Source organism: Piliocolobus tephrosceles, chromosome 15, assembly GCF_002776525.5.
Source record: "Piliocolobus tephrosceles isolate RC106 chromosome 15, ASM277652v3, whole genome shotgun sequence".
Classification (NCBI taxonomy): Eukaryota; Metazoa; Chordata; class Mammalia; order Primates; family Cercopithecidae; genus Piliocolobus; species Piliocolobus tephrosceles.
The window spans coordinates 65865839-65884648 of record NC_045448.1 but is presented as its reverse complement, the minus strand read 5'-3'; the positions used below and the strand labels follow the sequence as shown (position 1 = coordinate 65884648).

The 18810-nt window shown below is 40.6% G+C and overlaps 1 protein-coding gene across 1 annotated transcript in view; it reads right to left on the bottom strand.

The window, feature by feature from the left end:
- ACTR2 (actin related protein 2) overlaps positions 1–17563 on the bottom strand; it is a 40695-nt gene extending 23132 nt beyond the window's left edge. Inside the window, exons 1-3 of the mRNA XM_023224106.2 lie at positions 16636–17563; positions 7960–8070; positions 908–1123 (exon numbers count right to left, since the gene is read on the bottom strand). Coding sequence (XP_023079874.1) covers positions 908–1123; positions 7960–8070; positions 16636–16683 — 375 coding nt within the window. The 5' untranslated portion in view covers positions 16684–17563. The remainder of the gene's footprint in view (positions 1–907; positions 1124–7959; positions 8071–16635) is intronic.
- Positions 17564–18810: the final 1247 nt, after the last annotated feature.

The window sequence follows — 18810 nt, the reverse complement described above, 5'->3', positions numbered from 1 at the left end:
CTATATATCCTGGCTAATTCACTTACCGTCTGTTTAAACATCACCTTCTCACAACCTACGTACAGTTACAACCTCCCACTCCCCCGTAACCTGATTTATTTTGCCTTTAGCATCTACAGTTGACCCTTGAATAACAACAAGATTGAACCCCACAGGTCCACTTATACACAATTTTTGTCAATAAATCTTTCCTGCCTCCCCTTCCACCTCCTCCACCTCTTCTGTCTCTGCCACCCGAGACAGCAAGACCAACCCCTCCTCTTCTTTGTCAGCGTGAAGACAATGAGGATGAAGATCTTTATGATGATTGACATCCATTTAAGGTATAGCAAATGTATTTTCTCTTCGTTATGATTTTCTTAATAGCATTTCCTCTAACTTACTTTATTGTAAGAATATAGTATATAAAACATATTATGTTATCGGTAAGGCTTCTGGTCAACAGTAGGCTATTAGAAGTATTTTTGGGGGCAGTTAAGTTTGCACAAGAGTAGGGAGGGTTGGTGCCCCAACCCCTGCATTGCTCATGGGTCAACTGGATCGCTCACCTTCTAAAAAACCATTTAATTAACTCTGTAACTGCTTACTGTATTAGCCTTTTCAATCTCCTTCTGCTGGCTCCTCCATAAAAACTTAATTAACTTAACTCACTACATTAAAAACTTAATTTTTTTGGCCTGGTTTCCCTGTTAGAATATAGACACTCCATGGCAGTAGGATTTTTTGTTTACTTACCTATCCTTCTTTCCTATTTAGAATAACAACTAGCATATAGTAGATACTTAGTGAGATCTGAAGGAAAACAATTATTTTTATTTTCTTTATCCACAGCAACAGTAAAAAAAAAAATTTAATTTAACATAATATCACAGAAATACATATAGGTATATCCTGCATAAAAACTCACCTCTACAATCTTCTCTCTGTTTTTGGTTGGGTTCATAGGAGGTTCTGTGAGTAAGATTTTACAATTTCTGGTATCTATATTAAGTTTCTCTGGTCCAAATGTGTAGTCCCACAGGTGTTTCATGTCATCCCAATTTCGTACTATGCCATTTTCCATAGGGTAGTTAACTTCTAACATTGATCGTAATTCACTTGCCTCATCTCCAACCATAAGATCCTAGAAAATTATGTCAAAGCTGTAGATCAAAGTTTTGCATAATATTTTAAGAAAACTGGGGAATAATTAATTTTAATCTTTCTGGCACTTGCAAAATAAAGCTTTTTATTCCACAAGTTAGAAAATCTTTTCTATCAAGAACAATGTCTTAGAAAGTTTAATCATAGATAATAAATTTTTATGTACAATGTGGTTTAAATCAATAAATTGACCTTACCTTTAACACAAATGTTTCCAAAAGAAGAGCATTAGCACAAATAAACCCCACATTTTCATATTTTGGAGGGTTTTGTATGAGGTTTCATCTGTTTCTTTTGCTCAATTGTTCAAAAAATAAGGCCTGTGATATGTGAAATAGTACATCGGGGGAAAAAAACTTGTAGAAAAATGCTCAATGCATGCAGCACAATTCTTTGCACTAAATATCAAAATGATAAATGTAAGTACCATAAAGCATAATGAAAGAAGCAAAAAATAAAATGATTCTTTATTACTCTATAATAATGCATACATACACCAACTAACTTATAAATGGCACAAACTTCTATCTACATATGCCTGAATTAGAATTTAAACTGTTTCTACATACGCCTCACCAAGGTGAATGAGAATCTGTAGAGTTATAAAAAATTAAGATATAGGCAAACAACCTATCCTTTAAAATCATCTCCTGAGCAACATTTTCAAGTCTGAAGTATAATATTGGAAAACTACACCATCACACATGAAGCATAATACTCACAAGTCTTGTCTCCAATGAGAGCATACTTAAGATGATCCACATTTGAAAGTCACATTTTGTATATATAATAAGGCTAAGGACATCCTAGCATTTAGATTTATTTTTAGAAAACAGCTACTCAACATGTTAAATAATATTAATTTCTACATATGTTGATAAATTCAATAAAACACAACTAGTATCAGAAGTAGACACTTGCTACATTAAGTTTTAATTATGGAGAGACAAAAAAAAAGCAGCAGCAAAATTAACACAAGATTATTTTTCTGAGACTGAGTTTTGCCCTACTGCCTAGGCTAGAGTGCAGTGGCGTGATCTCAGCTCACTACAACCTCCTCCTCCCAGGTTCAAGCGATTCTCCTGCCTCAGCCGCCCGAGTAGCTGGGATTACAGACACCTGCCACCACGCTTGGCTAATTTTTATATTTTTAGTAGAGATGGGGTTTCACCATGTTGGCCAGGCTGGTCTCAAACTCCTGACCTCAAGTGATTCACCCATCTCGGCCTCCCAAAGTGTTGGGATTACAGGCATGAGTCACCGCACCTAGCCAACGTGAGATGTTTTAAAATGAAGGCTTAAAAATATATGTTTTTTTTTTTAAAAAAAAAAAGATCAGAGATGAAACCAAGGTGAGGACTCTAACAAAAAAACAAACAGATGTCTGGAAAATCCACTAAAAGCAACATCAAAAACTACAACAAAGTTAAAAACAAATGCTAGAAATGTTCAGTAAAAATGTCTGTTGCAATTTCTGATGAAGTTAATTTAACATGACTTACTAACTTATTACTCAAAGTTCTGAAATATTGAATGTTTAGACTCTTTTTTTTTTTTTTTAGATTGGGTCTCACTCTGTCACCCAAGCTGAAGTGCAGTGGTGCCATTATGGCTCACCACAGCCTCAACTTCCGCAGGCTCAGGTGATCCTCCCACCTCAGCCTCTCAAGTAGCTGGGACTATAGGTTACATGCCCAGCTAATTCTTGTATTTTTAGGGGTTTCACCATGTTTCCCAGGCTGGTCTTGAACTCCTGGGCTCAGGAGATCAGCCCACCTCAGCCTCCCAAAGTGCTAGGATTATAGGCATGATTCACCATGCCCAACCAACTGTTTAGATTCTTCTATGAGGAATATGCAAAACAGAAAATCTGTATTTGTGAATTCTAGTTAATAACATGCACATGTTGAAGTATACTGGTATCTGCAACTTACTTTGAAATCCATTAAAAAACAAGATGCACTGATGAATTAATAGATGAACAGATATGTAATAAATCAATATGATATATATTAATGTCAGAATCTAGGTTACAGATATACAAGTTTCATTGTAAAATCATTTCAGTATTGCTATGTTTTCTTAATACTGCTTAATAAAATGTTAGGGGTGAAATCTATACCTGTAATTACATATACTATTTTCGTTACTAACTTTCCTCTACATCCTTTTTTGTGTTGTACAAGATAACAGATTAGATAGTGAGGTAATATAATCAGTATTATTTCAACCAATTTGAAATAAGTCTGATTTGATTTCAACAGAAATTTACTTTTTATTTAACGTACAAATAAGGGCTTACATTTACATGACCCAATGCCAACTCTAAATAAATGCCTCATGTATCGACTTCTAGGACCACACATACTATAAAGGATTAACTGAAAGAAATGTTTAGAAATGAATATCCTTACCTTCCTCAGAACAAAGAGGACATTGAAAACGGAGTATTAACTTATTTAACAAGTACAAAGTTTGACTATTCAAGCTATTCAATTAAAAAATTTTCATATCTAAAATTTTAAACAAAAAATCCTACTAAGTGTTATATAACTTGCCTTCATCACTCAGAACCAAGTTATAAGTGATCAGATCAGACCTTAGGTTTTAACCACCTGCCCCACCACTGAACATCACCTATCTGAAAGAATGAAAAAAATCACAGTAACTGAGATGCTGTTTCAAAGGTATTTATACTTCATGAAAAGTGGGTAGTAGGGATATTTGCCAAGAATCATTTTGAACAATGTCACCTCGTATTAGAATACAAGTAAACTCAAGTTCAAAAGCACAATTAAATCCCTAGAAGAAAATTCCACTGAAAACACTTGTTTGTTTGATTGTTCAATTAACTAATAGAGGCAGGGTCTTGCTCTGTCGCCCAGGCTGGAGTGCACTGGCCCTGTCATCACCCACTGCAGCCTCAAACTTCTGGGCTCAAGCGATACTCCTGCCTTAACCTCCCAAGTAGCTAGGGAGGCACATATTACTATGCCTGGTTACTTTTTAAAAAACTTTCTGTAGAGACAGGGTCTTGCCATGTTGCCCAAGCTGGTCTTGAACTTCTGGGCTCAAGCTATCCTCCCACCTCGTCCTGCCAAAGTGCTGGGATTACAGGCATGAACCATCTCACTAGGTCAAAAACTTCTGTTAAAATAAGCCTACACTGTTCTCTACAAGCACAGCCTTTCCTTTTTTCTTTTCTTTTTTTGAGATGGAGTCTCACTCTGTTGCCCAGGCTGGAGTGCAGCAGCACGATCTCAGCTCACCGCAACCTCTGCCTCCTGGGTTCAAGCGATTCTCCTGCCTCAGCCTCCTGAGTAGCTGGAATTACAGGCACGCGCCACCACATCTGGCTAATTTTTGTATTTTTAGTAGAGACGGGGTTTCACATGGTGAACTCCTGACCTTGTGATCCACCCGCCTGGGCCTCCCAAAGTACTGGGATTACAGGCGCGAGCCACTGTGCCCAGCAAGCACACCATTTTCTTAATCTCATTAGAATATTAACACAAATATATGATCTTTTATTTAGGATAAATTTCCTCTTTTAAATGGTTTTGTTTATTCAAAAGAAAACTTCACAAAGTTACTATTACTAGTTAAAATATATCATATTAGAAGTGCCTGATTTTTGTCAGAGATTCTTACAAACAATATTAAAAACAAACCTGAAAAGTGTCTACTACAGAAGCACTTACACTATCACAGAAAAATACAATGAAAGAGTTAAACGTCTGAGATAAGCCCAGCAAGCTTTTAGTTGAAAAGAAAAAGGCGGCCGGGCGCGGTGGCTCAAGCCTGTAATCCCAGCACTTTGGGAGGCCGAGACGGGTGGATCACGAGGTCAGGAGATCGAGACCATCCTGGCTAACACGGTGAAACCCCGTCTCTACTAAAAATACAAAAACTAGCCGGGCGAGGTGGCGGGCACCTGTAGTCCCAGCTACTCGGGAGGCTGAGGCAGGAGAATGGCGTAAACCCGGGAGGCGGAGCTTGCAGTGAGCTGAGATCCGGCCACTGCACTCCAGTCCGGGCGACAGAGCGAGACTCCACCTCAAAAAAAAAAAGAAAAGAAAAAGGCATTGTACAATGTTATTTATTTGCGGGGGAAAATCTGTTGTTTATAGAAAAGCTTTACCTTTTTCTTATTTATCCTCAGATAACCTTGTGAAATCTGCTCATCACTAAGGATGATATGGAAAAAATTCTCTTTTTTCTATCTATGGTTCGTTTACATATTAAAATTTTACTCCATTTATTAAGTACACATCTGATACCATACTAGATGCAAATATATATACAGGCTATGACAGTCAATGTTCAATTTAACACTGGTCAATAAAGTGAATTTATTCAAATGCAACAACTTCACTTGAATTTTCTGGATCACACACATCCTATATAAAGTCATTTTGTTTCTAATATGCACAACACATTCCATTTTAACTATAATATTCATCTACAAGAAAAACAAGGAAAACAATTCAAAACTATGTTAGTAATTAGTTCTTGTTTGGTCCATTGTACGCAATCAGGAAAGTATAGGACTTAATTAGTTGCTATCAAATTGAAGCAATGAAAAAGGTTAAAAATCAAAGTATTTAAAATAAAAATATGGAATAACCCCCCCTCCCCACTACTAAAGGGACACAAAACAACAACTACTGTCCCATCAAGCAAAAGTGGAAAACAAACAGAGCATGTGTGTAACCTCACTTACCATCTTTTTGTTATTCTACTTCAACGGGTCAAGAAAGGTGAAGAGAGAGAAGGTAGAAGTAAGAGTCAGAAAAGGCCTAAATAAAATCCTCACTGAAATGTTTAAACATACAAGCAATAGAGACAATTAGGTTGAGGTCAGATGCAGTACTACTATATTTAATGGAGTTAATAATTAGGGCCAAATTAACAAGGACAGTTATTCCTGAATGCAAATTAACTCATTAAACGATTTAAATTTCCATTTTTTAGTCTACCACATTTTAGCTAACAAGACACAAAAAGTATAAGTCAAAATACTAAGCACAGGAATTCCAAAAAGTAAGCTTCTTTAATTCATTACTGAATCTAAGAACTTTAATTAAGAAAAATAAATGATAACAGCAAAGGTCTAGCTGAGTAGGCATAGAGTCAGATAGCTCAGGATTGTTTTTCCAAGCTCTAATGTTCAGGTTAAATTTATTTGACATAGGTATCTTTTGCTGTTTTCTACTGGAAGAACAATTTAACTTGATAGGCTTACAAGATGGCACAGAGTGAACAGAATTGAGCCAATAGAATACAGAATGACAAACCATACAAGCAAATACTGCTAGGGAATTCCTTGGCAAAAATGTTTTATTAGCATATTGACAAATTTGATTTTTATCACTTGGCCTTAAAAACGAAGAAAGTGGGCATGAAGAGATGTGTAGTTATTTGTGCCTATGTTGGAAAATAAAAACGGCTATACAAGGTATTTCTTCATACCTCAAAAATTTCATTGTCCCTCAGTATATAGCCATTCTTTAAAAACCTGACACTGAATAAAAAGTATAGCCTTCGATTTCATTAAACATTTATCCTTATCACTATTATTAGCTAATTTCAAGTCAAAGTTCATATAAGATAGAATTCATTCAGAATGAAAGGAGTTCACAATAAGCAAATAAGGAATCCCACAAATATTCCAAAAGCTCCTTAGAAAGGAAAAACTTATATTGAGTGTCCCATTTTATTTTTTTTGTTAACAAGAGAGGCCAGAATAATTCACTACTTTAACTCTTTTAAAAAAAACTAACACAGGACCCAAGTTTCAGCTTGTATTTTTATTCATTGTGTAACTCAACTCTCTATCCCAAAAGCAGAAAGCTACATGCAAATCTCTACCATTTATTACCAATTTCCTACATCAAACAAATGTCCCAAAAAGATATACTCTAATACATATTTCAAATGACTCATAACCTTACACTGAAGGCTTTCTAAAGACTATCCAGATAGAACCAACAATGCTAGCTGTTCACAAATAATTCACTAAAAAAAGCCCTAAATTCTACTGCATTCTGTATAACTTGATCCATCAGTCAACTGAAGAACTTAAAGCCAATTGGTGACCACTGTCCTCTGACTGTTCTCTTTCTTCTCAAATATTCTAACTCCTACTTGATTTCTGATCCCTTTAATATGGGAGAAAAATCTATCATCTTTTCATGTAGTCTTTTATGTTAAATACAGCGAGTAGGCAGTGAAAACTTTCCTTCCTCTACATGGTAAAATATATAATGCAAGGCCAAATAAAGGCTTGCATGGCTTCCTTCTGCACATTATGGAAATAAGTTGTATTAATGAAAAGAAGAATCAATGAGATTTACACCCTGTGTTTTCCTAAATGGCTACATAAAAAAGTAGAGGGATCAGGCCATAAAAACATGAAAAGAAAAAGTCTAAGGTGCCAAAGAGACACTCACATACAATGACAAATATATGGAATTGAAAGACATAAAAATACCAGGCCGATTTCTTTTAAAAATCATGTTATGTAATAGGACTTAAGTCACTAACACAGTGTTTCACATTAATGTAATAAACTTAAGTATTTTACTCCAACGAGTAATGGCATCAAGCCATACATAAACAAAATCAGATGAAATTAACTTCAATTTTTGTGCACCTATTCAGGTGTTGATATAAATTAAAAATATGAGAACTTCTGCCCTCCCCTTTGCTTTTCATGGCAACATATTTTAAAACTATTTAAAAGAACTGTTAAACTACTTTTATAAGAACACCTCACATGTCTTGATTATCATTTATCAATAAATAAAACATTACCTTGATTTCAATGTTTCCCACTTTGGTGGTTGATCTGATAATAGGTCTTCCAACCAAAGCTGGGAAGATGTGTTCTGGAAAGTTAGAGCCTGCATATCCACACTTCACAAACTGGAATGAAACAGTAAAATAAAAGTGGGTTAGCATCAGGGTATTTACTATATTTTAAGACAGCATCTGAAAAATACCACTTTGCATTTATATAACATTTTAAATTTTTGGTGCTTTCAGTCCACCTAAAGTAGCCACTCAATCTATTGCAACCTCTCCACTTTACTTCTTTCATGGCATTGACTACTTCCAGGGTTCATGTTTATTTATTGCTAAATTAGTACCTAAGGGCCGGGTGCGGTGGCTCAAGCCTGTAATCCCAGCACTTTGGGAGGCCGAGACGGGCGGATCACGAGGTCAGGAGATCGAGACCATCCTGGCTAACACGGTGAAACCCCGTCTCTACTAAAAAAATACAAAAACTAGCCGGGCGAGGTGGCGGGCGCCTGTAGTCCCAGCTACTCCGGAGGCTGAGGCAGGAGAATGGCATAAACCCGGGAGGCAGAGCTTGCAGTGAGCTGAGATCCGGCCACTGCACTCCAGTCCGGGCGACAGAGCGAGACTCCACCTCAAAAAAAAAAAAAAAAAAAAAAAAAATTAGTACCTAAGTCTCCTCACTAGAGCAAAAGCCTCATAGGAGCAGGGAGCTAAGCTGAGCAGTTTGTGCTGGAATCCGATACCTAACAGAGATCCTGGCACAGTACTCACTCCAGAAGTATCTGTGGGATGGACAAATTCGCTGAACAAATGCTAAGTTTTTTTTGTTTTTGTTTTTGTTTTGAGGCGGAGTTTCACTCTTGCTCCCCAGGCTGAGGTGCAATGGCACGATCTCGGTTCACTGCAACCTCCGCCTCCTGAGTTCAAGTGATTCTCCTGCCTCAGCCTCCCGAGTAGCTGGGATTACAGGCATGCGCCACCAAGCCCAGCTAATTTTGTATTTTCAGTAGAGACGGGGTTTCTCCATGTTGGTCAGGCTAGTCTCAAACTCCCAACCTTGGGTGATCTGCCCGCCTAGGCGTCCCAAAGTGCTGGGATTATAGGCATTGAGCCACCATGCCCAGTCAAATGCTAAGTATTTTTAAAAAGAGAAATGTGAGAAAACGAACAGAACTGAAGTTTCAATTCTGAAGCAGACTTTCATTAATTTTGGGCAAATCGCTTAGACAATGTCATTTTCCAAAATGGGAAAACCAAGTATCATTTAAACTAATATCATGATACTATGAAAATAAACATTTATTAGGCATTTTTGGCTATTTATTTGTTTATTTTTAGACGGAGTTTCACTCTTGTCGTCCAGGCTGGAGTGGTGGCGTGATCTCAGCTCACTGCAACCTCAGACTCCCGGGTCCAAGTAATTCTCCTGCCTTAGCCTCCCAAGTAGCTGGGATTACAGGCACCCACCACCATGCCAGGTAATTTTTGCGTTTTTAGTAGAGACAGGGTTTCACCATGTTGGCCAGGTTGGTTTCGAACTCCTGACCTCAGGTGATCTGCCCACCTTGGCCTCACAAAGTGCTGAGACTGCAGGAGTTGAGTCACCATGCCCGGCCAGCTATTCACATTTTTATATTTAGATAAATGTATTTAGTAATACCAGGTAACATAATTTCATTTTCAGTGTACTGCTCCAAGGAGAACATATCATTGATGGTGATAAAACTTCCATTTTATACATAAGAAACTGATATTCTAGGGGATTTAACTACAGTAAAACTTAAGAGAGAATCAAGCTTTTAGTATTTTTTTAATTTAAAAAATATTTAAAATTTAGAGTTGGGGTCTTGTATGTTGCCTAGGCTGGAGCGCAGTGGCACAAATGCAGCTCACTGTGGCCTCTAACTCCTGGGCTCAAGTGATGCTCCCACCTCAGCCTCCCAAGTAGCTGGGACTACAGGCATATGCCACCAGGCCCAAATAAGTTTTTATTTTTATTATTATTTTTTTGAGACAAGAGTCTCATTCTGTAGCCCAGGTTGGAGTGTAGTGGCTCCATCTCAGCTCATTGCAACCTCCACCCCCCAGGTTAAGTGATTCTCATGCCCCAGCCTTCTGAGTAGCTGGGACTACAGGTGTATCCCACCACGCCCAGGTCATTTTTTTTTTACCTTAATCCATCAAGATAGCAAAAATCCCACTATTTCACATTACTTCAAGTGTGAAAGCATTAACAGTTACAATAACAAGAACTAAAATAATTGGCTGGGAGTGGTGGCTCACACCTGTAATCCCGGCACTTTAGGAAGCCAAAGTGGGTGGATAACTCGGGCCCAGGAGTTTGAGACCAGCCTGAAACTACACAGCAAAACCTCATTTCTACAAAAAGTACAAAAATTAGCCAGGCATGGTGACACACACCTGTAGCCCCAGAAACTCGGGAGGCTCAGGTGGGAGGATCACCTGAGCCCGGGGAGGTTGAGGCTACGTTGATCCATGATTGTACCACCGCACTCCAGCCTAGGCAACAGAGTGAGACCCTGTTTGGGGGAAAAAAAAAAAAATGGCTGAGTGTGCAGGCTCACGCCTGTAATCCCAGCACTTTGGGAGTTTGGGAGGCCAAGGCAGGTGGATCCCTTGAGGTCAGGAGTTCGAAGATCCCTTGAGGTCAGGAGTTCAAAACCAGCTTGGCCAATATGGTGAAACCCCATCTCTACTAAAACTATAAAATTGGACAGGCATGGTGGTGCATGCCTATAATCCCAGCTACTCGGGAGGCTGAGGCAGAAGAATCGCTTGAACCTGGGAGGTGGAGGTTGCAGTGAGCCGAGATTATATGAATGCACTCCAGCCTAGGCGACACAGTGAGACTCTGCCTCAAAAACAATAATAAAATAAAATAATTTTTTAAAAATAATTATACTGGCTACTCTGGGCACACTGCCTATAGGGTAGCCCTGCTCTGCAAGAAGCAGTAAAGAAAAAATAAAAATTATAATTTTAAAGTTATATTATTTTTTGTAGAGATAGGGGTCTCACTGCTGCTCAGGCTGGTCTTGAACTCCCAGTCTCAAGCAATCCTCCCACCTTTACCTCCAAAAGTGCTGGGATTATAGGCATCAGCCACAGTGCCTGACCCCAATTTTTCAATAATATAAAACTGACAATCTGATTACTTCTGCAAATGATAATAATAATTAGTATTTTTTAAAAATCAAGGCCGGGCGCAGTGCTCACGTCTATAATCCTAGCATCTTGTGATCCCAGCTACTGGGGAGGCTGAGGCAGAAGAACTGCTTGAACCTGGGAGATGGAGGCTGCAGTAAGACAAGATCACACCACTGCACTCCAGCCTGGGCAACACAGCGAGACTCCGTCTTAAAAGAAAAAAACAACAAAACACTAAACCATGATATGATACAATACAAAGAAAATATTATTTTCTAAACTATCATTTGGTATCATTGGTATTGCCTTAATCCTTGAAATTCCTCCCCCATGTCAATCATTTTAAGACTTGGTGACTTTGTTCTTTCATTGTGTGCAGTAAGGCTGTGTTTAAGAAATAGATTTTACCATATATAGTTTCCTCTTCATAGCAGTGTGGTTTAAACTAGTTCCCTTACTTCCCACTGAGTCATCAAATGGTTAAGAATATGAACAGTATAATATTCTTTCAAGCAAAAATGAAAAATTTAATCTGCATCTGCTCTAAAAGCACATTTTTTTTTTCTCTTCAAAAAAAAAAATAATAACCTGGGATTTATAAAGCCCCATTTGGGCTTATTTAATATTTATTTTCCCCTTACTAATTTTATCTCATGGTACTGATGTTATTTAGCACGTTAACTGCACAGTGACAGTTCTGATCTTAGGCCACCAAAAGATTTATTCTACTTATTCCAAAGCATTTTGCAAGATGAAATCAAATTTGATTTTGGTTTGTTTCTGTTTCAAACACTCCTAAATTCAACACATAAAGTAGCATAAGCCTGATAAAGCAGGCCACAATCAGCTACAAATGCCAATTACATAAATGAGAATGCAGTTATTCTAGCACTATAAGCTTCTCTGTACAACTGGACCTTATTAAGCACTATGCCAGCAACATAGCAAGCACTGGGGAAACCTTCATTTTGTTGGTGATCTAACTCACTGCTGATGAAATCACCCTAGTCTGGTAACAAGACACACAACACCAGGGGCCTGGACCTAGCTCATGAAGAGGACCTAAACCTAGAGTTTCACAGATCTCCAGATTTTCACTTATCGCCCAAGTGGCTTGATTTCAGAAGGAGGTTTGAATGGTTAAAAACCACATAAATTATTGGATCAAATGAGTTTTCCTCCTCTGGGCAATCCTGCTGAGACACTGGTCAAGCTGGGAGATAGAAAATCGAGCAGGACCAACATCGGGCTCGTGATCGTAAGGACACACTTGTTTCCAAGCAAGCTTGTCCAACCCATGGCCCAAGGGCTGCATGAAACCCCAACACAATTTCATAAACTTTCTTAAAACATTTTTTTGGCGATTTTTTCAGTTCATCAGCTATTGTTAGTGTATTTTATGTGTGGCCGAAGACAATTCTTCTTTCAATGTGGCCCAGGGAAGCCAAAAGACTGGACACTCCTGTCCTAGAATATTTAATTTGGGTCTGCCGGAGGGGTTAAAAAAAATCATCAACTTTTCAAAAAGCCTGTAAGTTTATTTTTATTTTTTACTAGCTATGGGGTCTTGTTGTATTAATCCAGGCTGGTCTCAAACTCTTGGCCTCAAGAAATCCTCTCACCTCGGCCTTCCAAAATGCTGGAAATACAGGCATGAGGAACCACACCCAGCCAGCCTACAATTTTATTTATTTATTTATTTATTTATTTTCTGAGACGTAGTCTCGCTCTGTCGCCCAGGCTGGAGTGCAGTGGCCGGATCTCAGCTCACTGCAAGCTCCACCTCCTGGGTTTATGCCATTCTCCTGCCTCAGCCTCCTGAGTAGCTCGCCCGGCTAGTTTTTTGTATTTTTTAGTAGAGACAGGGTTTCACCGTGTTAGCCAGGATGGTCTCGATCTCCTGACCTCGTGATCCGCCCATCTCGGCCTCCCAAAGTGCTGGGATTACAGGCTTGAGCCATCGCGCCCAGCCCAGCTTACAATTTTAAAACCTAAGGCATGTAAGGAGCAAATGAAAACACTTTAGGGTAACAACTATCTCCACAAATTTTTCAAAATTACATCTGAATATACTCTTTAATATTTAATTATAAAGCAATCATTATAACTTCAGATATCTGAATAAAATCAAGATGACTATTCATGTCTACAAATGGTAAGAAACAGAATACACAATTTAAGTGGTTCCTAGTCCTCTACATACTCAGAACTATTACAGCATTCCTGTTATATGATTCATGTATTTTACCAGCACTGTTTCTTCATTTGAAACCAATCAGGTCCACAGAAAATCTGAATAAAATTTTAAAATAACTACAAGCTTAAGAACAAATAAATTTTTATTTGAATTAACTACACTCACTTTTTTCATTTATATGATAGGAACTGATCATTTGTCTTAAGGAAAAGGATCTTAAAAATATGGATTAGACACGAGACTAACCAATAACATATTACAATCAGCTTTCTTTTTTTGTGTGTGACAGAGTCACACTCTGTTGCCCAGGCTGGAGTGCAGTGGTGCGATCTTGGCTCACTGCAACCTCTGCTTCCCAGGTTCAAGCAATTCTCCTGCCTCATCCTCCCAAGTAGCTGGGATTATAGGCAACAGCCACCATGCCCAGCTAATTTTTGTATTTTTAGTAGACACAGGGTTTTACCATGATAGCCAGGCTGGTCTCAAACTCCTGACCTCAAGTGATCCTCCTGCCTCGGCCTCCCAAAGTGCTGGGATTACAGGAATGAGCCACCATGCCTAAAATCTTCTTTCCAATGTTAGCTAACTAATGGAATAGTAACATAACATTAGCTTCTGACAGCAGGGTGCAGTGGCTCAAGCCTGTAATCCTGGCACTTTAGGAGGCCAAGGTGGGCAGATCTCTTAAGCCCAGGAGTTTCAGACTAGCCTGAGTAACATAGGGAGAACCAGTCTCTACAAAATAAAAAATTAGCTGGGTATGGTGGCACAAGCCTATAGTCCCAGCTACTCGGGAGGCTGAAGCAGAATCACTGGAGCCCAGGAAGCAGAGGTTGCAGAGAGCCGAGATCATGCCACTGCTCTCCAGCCTGGGCAATAGAGCAAGACCTGTGTCAAAAAAAAAAGCTTACAGTTAACATTCCCATTCTAATTTAATATTTAAAAACTCATATATACTACAAATACAGGGCTCACTGCCTCAAACCCCTAAAAGAGGAAGAATTCATTAAAATATAACTGGCTTGACTTTCTAAAAAGAGTATCTGACACAATTACAAAACAAAAAATTTTAAATTCAATTTTTAAAGTTTTGACTTTATTTAGGGGCCAATTTGAGACTATAGTGGAAACCAGGCTAATAATATTTTAAAAAGCACCTTTAACTGAATTTTAACTGCACATGTAACATGTGTTTATGGTTAATATATAGTTTAATAATACATGCTTTGTTCAAATAAAGAACATTTTTCCAATAATTCAGAAAGGTCATGAAGTCCTCCCCATCTTCCCTCACTCCCTTATCCTTTGTCTCACAGGTAACCGTTATGAACATTTCTTATGTATCCCTCCAAAAACTTTATATGCAGATACAGGTTTGTGGACATACATCTTTAATAAGAAACATATACTTAAACTAAATCATTTTAAAACCTTTTTCAACTTAATAAATCTTAGACATGTTTCCATAGCAATGGATCTGCCTTTTTAAAAGTATTACATTCTTAAAAACCGTCCCATTAATATGTTTTGTTTGTTTGTTTGTTTTTGAGAGGAGTCTTGCTCTGTCGCCCAGGCTGGAGTGGCACCATCTTGGCTCTGCAACCTCCGCCTAACGGGTTCAAGCGATTCTCCTGCCTCAGCCTCCCCAGTAGCTGGGATTCCTGGGATTACAGGCACTCACCAACATGCCTGGCTAATTTTTGCATTTTTAGTAGACACGGGGTTTCACCATGTTGGCCAGGCTGGTCTCGAACTCCTGACCTCAGGTGATCTGCCCGCCCCGACCTCCCAAAGTGCTGAGATTAAAGGCATGAGCCACCGCATCTGGCCTCACTGTATGTTAACACTCTTTTTACTCTAGTCCATTTTTAACACAGTTCAGATGAAGCTAACATAATTATTGCTTGTAAAATTCTGTAATAAATCTAATCATAGGCAGTATTATGGCAGTAAATACCAGCTCTTTTCCCCCTCAACAATTCAGATTCCAAAGTGTTTTGTTCAAGTAAAATGTACTTTATTCATATATCATATGTATGGGAGGGAGAAAAGTCACAAAATGTTGCAACATCAAAATGGTTAGAAATCACTAAAGAAGTCATCCAGAATAAGTAATATTTCCATCTTCTAATTTGCTGACTTTGCTACTCGAAATACATTTTTTTAAAATCTGGCAAGACAGAGGTTTGAATGAAACAACTTTTTTTTTTTTTTAATTGAGACGGAGTTTCACTCTTGTCGCCCAGGCTGGAGCGCAGTGGCGCAATCTCGGCTCACTGCCGCTTCCTGGCTTCAACCGATTCTCCTGCCTCAGTCTCCCAAGTAGCTGGGATTACAGGCATGCGCCACCACGCCCGGCTAGTTTTTGTAATTTTAGTAGACCGGGGTTTCACCACGTTGACCAGGCTGGTCTCGAACTCCTAACATCAGGTGATCCGCCCGCCTGGGCCTCCCAAAGTGCTGGGATTACAGAAACAATTTTCAAATAGTTTATAAATCAGTGCCTTAGTCAGATTTTACAATTTTTGAATCTTAAAGGCTAACATTAACTGTATTCTGAAACGAAAGGTGAAAAAGGGCCTGGGGGTAGGATAATCAACACTAATTAACTTCCTCTAAGGCCAGTGGAATTAACAGTCTTGCGGGGTCCTAGGTCACCCAAAACCACCCAATGGAATACGCTGGTCTCGGCGGGCCTGCACCTGGGCCAAATCACCAGTATGCAGAACAAAAAGCGAACGATGCGCTGCCAATCTGGACCCCCTCCCTCGAAAAAAACTAAAAGCCCAACAAACACAGCGAAAGGGCTGAGGTCCACACTCTATAGACAGCACTTCCCTTTTTTTTTTCTTTAAAGTAAACCCGCTTCCTGCTTCTCGTTCGGTATATCTTCAACTATACAGGAAGAAGAAGGCCTCTAGGTCTTTCTCCGTTTTACACACCGGCGGCCCTGGGGAAAAGAGCCCTTCTCGGAACACACAAACCGAGCCTTTTACCCCTCCGTCCCCTATAGCCCAATTGACCCCGCTTGAGCGCGGAGCCGGTCCCTGCCGGGCGGCCAGTAGGCTCTGCGTCCAGTGCCGGTCTCGCCAGCCGCCCCAACCCGGAAGGCTGCGGGGGTGGCAGGCTAAATGGGCAGCAGGCTCAGGGGAGACCAGGGTAAGACGGGCTTGCTCCCACGCCCGCGGAGGTGGGAGGCACCGCTCCGCGCCCCTTCGCCCCGAGGGCCAGGAGGTGCAGCCCAGGAGGCCGAGGGCCCGCGCGCCCGCTGCTCGTCCCCGCCCGCGTCTGTGGCCGCCAAGGCCTCCTCGCCCGGCGCTTACCCCGGTGCCGTTGTCGCACACCACCACCTTCCTGCCCTGGCTGTCCATCGTCCGCCCAGGGGAGAGCCGTTGCCGCCGCACAACCTACAGCCGCCGCCGCCCGGCCGTTTTCTCTTCTTCCTCCTTCGTCTTCCCGGCCCCTCCTTCGGCCCAACTTTTCTCCCCCGACCGGAAGTCGCCGCCCGGCTCCGCCCGTCATTTAGCTGAATATCTGCACGAAAAGGGTGGGACGGGCGGGCAGCGCGACTGGCAGCGGTGAGCTCCAATTAAAGATGGAGGAACGTCGAGGTCCCTCCCGCAGCTCCGCTTCCGGCTCGACTGTCCTGGTAGCTACCCAGCCGGGTTCTTTGCTGCTTCTAGTTCCCGGCGCTTTGCCGGGCGTTAATGGCGGCCAACATCGCGGGTGCTGCGGCTTTCTCCCTAAAGTGTCACAGGAGCTAAGGGCGCCGCTTAACGAAGTGCAGAAGGCGTAGGCAGGTGAAGGACACCGATTCTGCTGCGGCAGTGGAATGTGGCGGAGAAACCGGCGGGTAGGGCGGGGAGCAAGCCTGGAGGTCCTAGCGGACCCCACCATTCCACAGGGCTTGCTTGGTATGTCATTGCTTCTGGGCTTTTTCCGTGGACAGAACTGTAATGGATACACACATGCTTATTTGAAATCATACGTTTGTTCCATACTCCAATGTCAGCCCACCCCTTCCTTGCCCAAGTTGCTCTGTGGTCAAGTGAACGAGAGCGTGTGCCTGCATTTCCAGTCTCGTGGCCCACCGCCTCCTTCTTCCAGTAGTCCCATGTTGCTTCACACCGCTTCAGTGCATGTGCTTCTGTGAACCCAGAGCCTTGGCTTTGAAATCAGACAACCCCCGTTTCAAACGTGGCGCTGCCATTCACGAGTTTTGTGATTTTGGCATACCCCTGTCTGCATGGGGATAATAAGTTCCATCTCCATAGGTGTGGTGAGGATAAAATTCTATGCATAGAGGAAATGTTCATTCAGTGGTAGCTATTTCTAATTCTGCTCTTCTGAACGTATGATTCTATCTACGATGCCTCCTTTTTTTTCCTTTTTAATCAGTTGGCAAACTTTTTTTTTTTTTTTTTTTTTCGCTCTGTCGCCCGGGCTGGAGTGCAGCGGCCGGATCTCAGCTCACTGCAAGCTCCGCCTCCCGGGTTTACGCCATTCTCCTGCCTCAGCCTCCCGAGTAGCTGGGACTACAGGCGCCCGCCACCTCGCCCGGCTAGATTTTTGTATTTTTTTTTAGTAGAGACGGGGTTTCACCATGTTAGCCAGGATGGTCTCGATCTCCTGACCTCGTGATCCGCCCGTCTCGGCCTCCCAAAGTGCTGGGATTACAGGCTTGAGCCACCGCGCCCGGCCCAGTTGGCAAACTTGTGCTCTGAGACCCAGCTTGTCACATCTCTGATGACGGCTGATATCCTCAGGATGTTCCTTACTTCCTTTCTCGCTATTACTTTACTATGAATATATGAATAACGTGTTTATTACATGCAACAAATATTTATTAGATGAATGACATTAAAATTCACCTTTAAAATGCCATCCTTTATGAGAGGTGAGAACTAGAACTTTTCCTTCGACATGGCTGTACATGTTCAACAACTAGAATGAAACAGGGATCATAAACCCTCAATTCAGTATTCTTTTTATAATATAGCTGCCTGCCAGTTTTCACTGTTCTTTTATTAGACCAGTGATTTTCAAACTTTTTTAAAGGCATAGAGTGTTTTATTCAAATTTAATTTTATGTGGAACCCTCAACACATAAATATTAAAAATAAAGCTGCCATTGTTGCAATTGGAAGTTTGAGAGGTTAGACTAGGTCTCAGAGGAACATTTCTTCCCTTTGCCTGCTTTAACAGTCAGCGAAGTACCTCAGCCAGCAGAAAAATTTATCTGTTTATAAATTCCTTGAGTATAGAGTCCGTATCTTATTTTTTTGGCCTCCAATGCTAGTACTGTGCAATTTTCTTGAAAGTACATTTTATTGGTCTCAGCAAATTGAACTCAAGCATTTCTGTGTTCTTTTACTTCCCCTTTGTGGAATTAAATGGATTGCTAATTTGTATTTTTAAAGAAAGAACATGAGGCCAGGCACGGTGGCTCACACCTGTAATCCCAGCACTTAGGGAGGCCAAGGAGGGCGGATCACCTG